This window comes from Austrofundulus limnaeus, unplaced genomic scaffold (assembly GCF_001266775.1).
Source record: "Austrofundulus limnaeus strain Quisiro unplaced genomic scaffold, Austrofundulus_limnaeus-1.0 Scaffold173, whole genome shotgun sequence".
Classification (NCBI taxonomy): domain Eukaryota; kingdom Metazoa; phylum Chordata; class Actinopteri; order Cyprinodontiformes; family Rivulidae; genus Austrofundulus; species Austrofundulus limnaeus.
The window spans coordinates 1,127,764-1,131,669 of NW_013952575.1; the positions used below are offsets into that span (position 1 = coordinate 1,127,764).

At 38.8% G+C, this 3,906-nt stretch overlaps 1 protein-coding gene across 1 annotated transcript in view; it reads left to right on the forward strand.

Moving 5' to 3' along the window:
- The window catches only part of LOC106524006 (protein turtle homolog B), a gene marked incomplete at its 3' end in the record, with an annotated part of 144,073 nt that overhangs the window by 79,217 nt on the left and 60,950 nt on the right, over positions 1-3,906 (forward strand). Inside the window, 1 exon segment of the mRNA XM_014017625.1 lies at positions 2,189-2,340. Within this exon segment, the coding sequence (XP_013873079.1) occupies positions 2,189-2,340 (152 nt within the window).

Genomic DNA, 3,906 nt, shown 5'->3' on the forward strand with positions numbered 1-3,906 from the left:
GTTTGTAATGTTTGTTCAAAATAAACCTGCTTCTTATGACTTCTGTAACATGTTTTGAATAAAATATTATTAGTAAAAACCTCAAATCATGTCCTTTCTAATAATTAGAACTCTCTTGTAGATATYAAGGATAACATTTAGAAAATGCATTTATGCAACTATCAAAAAAACTTCCTCTCAGTCACTGAGAATAATTTCTTTACCACATTTTAAAGACCGATTATTATCTGGGCCCTTAAGGGTTAATGCTCCTGAACGGGACTGTKTGACCTGCAGAGTGTGAGACAGAGGAGAGGAGTTCCATGTTTGAGTCCAACAGGACCTGTACAGCAGCTGATTCTGTCTGGATTTGAGTTTACAAACTACTCTGGTTACTTTGTTCAAAGTTGAGGGACATTACAGCTGCACTGCTGATCAGCGCTGTTTATAGAACATGAACGGACTCGGGGGGAACCTGGTCGCACGCGAGGTTTGTGTTGGTGATTCTAAATTATTGATAAGGTAACAGTGCTGTGGCTTCACCTGTCGCATTTTATTTTAAAGAAAGAAAATGCAGCTTGCAAAGCTGTCGCATCAGCGCTACGTGATTAAAAGCAGAGTTTTCATRGCACGCACACACATGTCTTCCTATCTGTGTGAGGACCACACACAGTGCTCTGTGCCATCTTTTCCCCCCAAGTTTGGTAAGAGGTGGATATGGAGGGATGCAAAAAATTGCTCTGGACTTGATCTGGACTTATTTAAATAAAAATGACTACATGCCGTGAAATTCTTAGAGGGGCGGGCCGTCTCGTTGGCGGGGGGGGCCCCGCCTGTATAATGGTAGGGGAAACACTGCAGATGCAGACAACACAAAGGATAAAATAGGATACTTTTATTTAACAAAATAAAAAATAAAAAGCTGACATGGCAGCAAAACATACAGAAAACTCAGGAATCCTGAGAAGAACACAAAAGAGGATCAAGACARATAGTGATACCAATACAACAGTAGCAGGAGACTGGTTAGATAGAGCAGAGGTAACAAGGTATTTATTTATTAACCTTTATTTAACCAGGCTAATTCCATTAAGATCACAGATCGGTTTTGCAAGGCAGGCCTGGGCCTGATGGAAGCCTGTTGTACATATTTTTTGGTCTGTGGGAGGAAAAGGGAGTTCCCAGAGAAAACCCATGCAAGCACAAYGWGAACATGCAAACTCCACACAGAAAGACCCCAGGTCTGAACAGGGGTTCAAACCCAGGACTTTCTTGCTGTGAGGCATCCGTGGTAACCACTGAGCTGTCGTGCTGCCAATTGAAGAGTGAGAACAGGTGATGATAGCAGAGGACTGGAAAACTAACAGGAAAATGGCTGAGGGCAAATGAGAAACAYATTGAAAACCCAAGGATTAATCTAACAGAGACACAAGGGAACAAGGATCTAAAGTGATATGAAGAAGCAGAAAAGGATGGTGAGGAAGGAAAACTGAATAAACGTGAAGAGCTACAGAAATAAACAGACTAAAACACACGACAACCAGTGAGTCCTGAAAACACCAGAGGAAAATAAGGCAAAATTACTGGCTGTGGGTCTTGTTGAGGGACACCAGTCATTTGCTCATTATTCTTTTGTTTATTTCCTTTTTTTATTGACTCACTACTACTTCAAGGTTTTTGAAAAACCCAAACAAAAACACCATCAAAACCTGTGTGGTTGGCAGAGATGTACTTACATTGAACAGTTCAGACAAAATGAACAAAGAAAATACATAAAAATCTACTAATTAAATGAATACAGCAAAGCAAGTATTCATTTAGTAATGTTTTCCTGGTAATAGGATTATACAACTGTTAGCACTCATCTCAGAATGACCCAACCCATTACCATAGCCACACCTGTATGCATTTTAAACCATCATTTCTGGTTTTAGTGGTTTTGTAATCATAGAAGGAGGTAACATGTGTAAAAGGATTACTAGATGATTTATATTCTCTAATAAAAGAAGGAAAACCAACACCCAGGCCTACAAGAGTTCTCATTATTAGACAATTTATTTTGTTTCTTTGTTGAAGGGGTTTTCTTTAAATTAAGCCAAAAAAGCATACAAATACACATTTGTTATTGTCTTGTGCTTCTATATTTTTCCTAAAATGTAAAAAAACCCTTTTTTCTGTTCATTCTTTTCCTTCCCCTTTGACTCCCCAGCGCCCCCCACATTCACAGACACATCACCTCAATATGTCGAGGCCAAAGAAGGGGGGAGCATCACATTGACCTGCATGGCATTCGGCAATCCCAAACCCTCTGTCAGCTGGCTGCGGGAAGGCAGCCTTCTGACCACCAGTGCCAAGTACAAGGTAGATATTTAAATTTTACTTCCTCAGACCAGCTACAGCTTTATGACAGTGTGAATGCTGAGTCAGCATTTACACAATTTTCTTGATTTTTTTTCTTTTTTTTCATGTTTATTTTTTCATCTAATTTTGTTACGATCTTTTTGCATATTTTGTGAAATTTTAGCCATTATTTCAGAAGATAAGGGTTGGGAATTTGTTTTTTGTAACTTTTGTTGCTTTCCTTTAAAATAATTACCCATAAAAATTCTGTAAGTAGGTATGTTGACATATCATCGTTTTCTTCCTAAACTGCTGTGACCAGATTGTGATGGTAAATGGTAAATGTACTGTACCTTTACAGCACCTTTCTATCCAACCAACATACTCAAAACTCTTTATACTACAATATGTGTCCTCATTTAAACATTCACACACACACACATTCATTCAGCACTCTTACCAGATCTCTCTACAAAGCTAATACAGATTAATCAATGTATAGCAGGGGTACCCAAACATTTTCCTCAAGAGGTACCAAAATGAGAATCTATCCGGGGCTACGGTCCAAATGCAGTAATATAATACATGAAATACAAATACTATTTTAGTAAAGTCCTTTACTTTGTAGAGATCAAGCTAGCAGCCAGTGTGGTGGCCTGCTTTTGTTTTAGTCTGGGCACTTGGAGAAAGTCTGCCATATGCTAAAGTAGCAAAGGCTCATGGGAAATTTGATAAATTGATAAAATAGGAGTTTTTCTGGCCTTATAAAATGTGAAAATCTACATGCGGGGTTAAATCTAAATATCACTTTTTACTTGTATTTCACGTTTCATATTTAATCTTAATATATCAAAGATAAAGTCAGATTCATGAGTGAAAACTATCTGTACTACAGCCCCTCATATAGTCATTGGGCCAATGGATAAAATAACAAAGTGGAAATAGTTTTTCTACATAGGATGACAGGTTACAACCTAGTAACAATGTCAACTGCTGGTAGGCCAAATCAAATAGCTTGGCGGGCCAAATTTGGCCCGCGGGCCCCACTTTGGGCTCCTCTGATAGAGACTAGTCAGTGCTTTAAATCACATTCATACACACACATTGGCACATATGAGAGACAGTGGGAGTTCATTGTCTTGCCCAGGAACACTTCAACATATGACTGAATAGCAGTGGAATCAAAATGCCAACTCTCGCATTAGAGGAACGACTCCCCTAATCGCTCAGCTACAGTCACCACCGCTGCACTTAGCATTTGTTATTTGCTCCTGTTTTGTTATTTCAAGGAATTTCAGCAAACCGTGCTGACATCAAGTTGTTAGCTGGAGACTTTTTTCTTTGTCGTTGTGTTTTTAAGAGCCACTTCATTGGAAATAGGATCAAATTCAATCATCCAAGTTTTTTTTTTGTAACCCCTAAGAAGGTAAGCTACGGAACCCGTCCGGTGACATGGAATAAAACGTTTTTTTCACGTGGCTAATGGCCACGAGATAACGCGTGCCTGTGTGATAATTAATAGGCTAAGTTTGACCACCCTTACTGTGATAGACAGGCAATATTGGAGTCAGATTATATATATATATA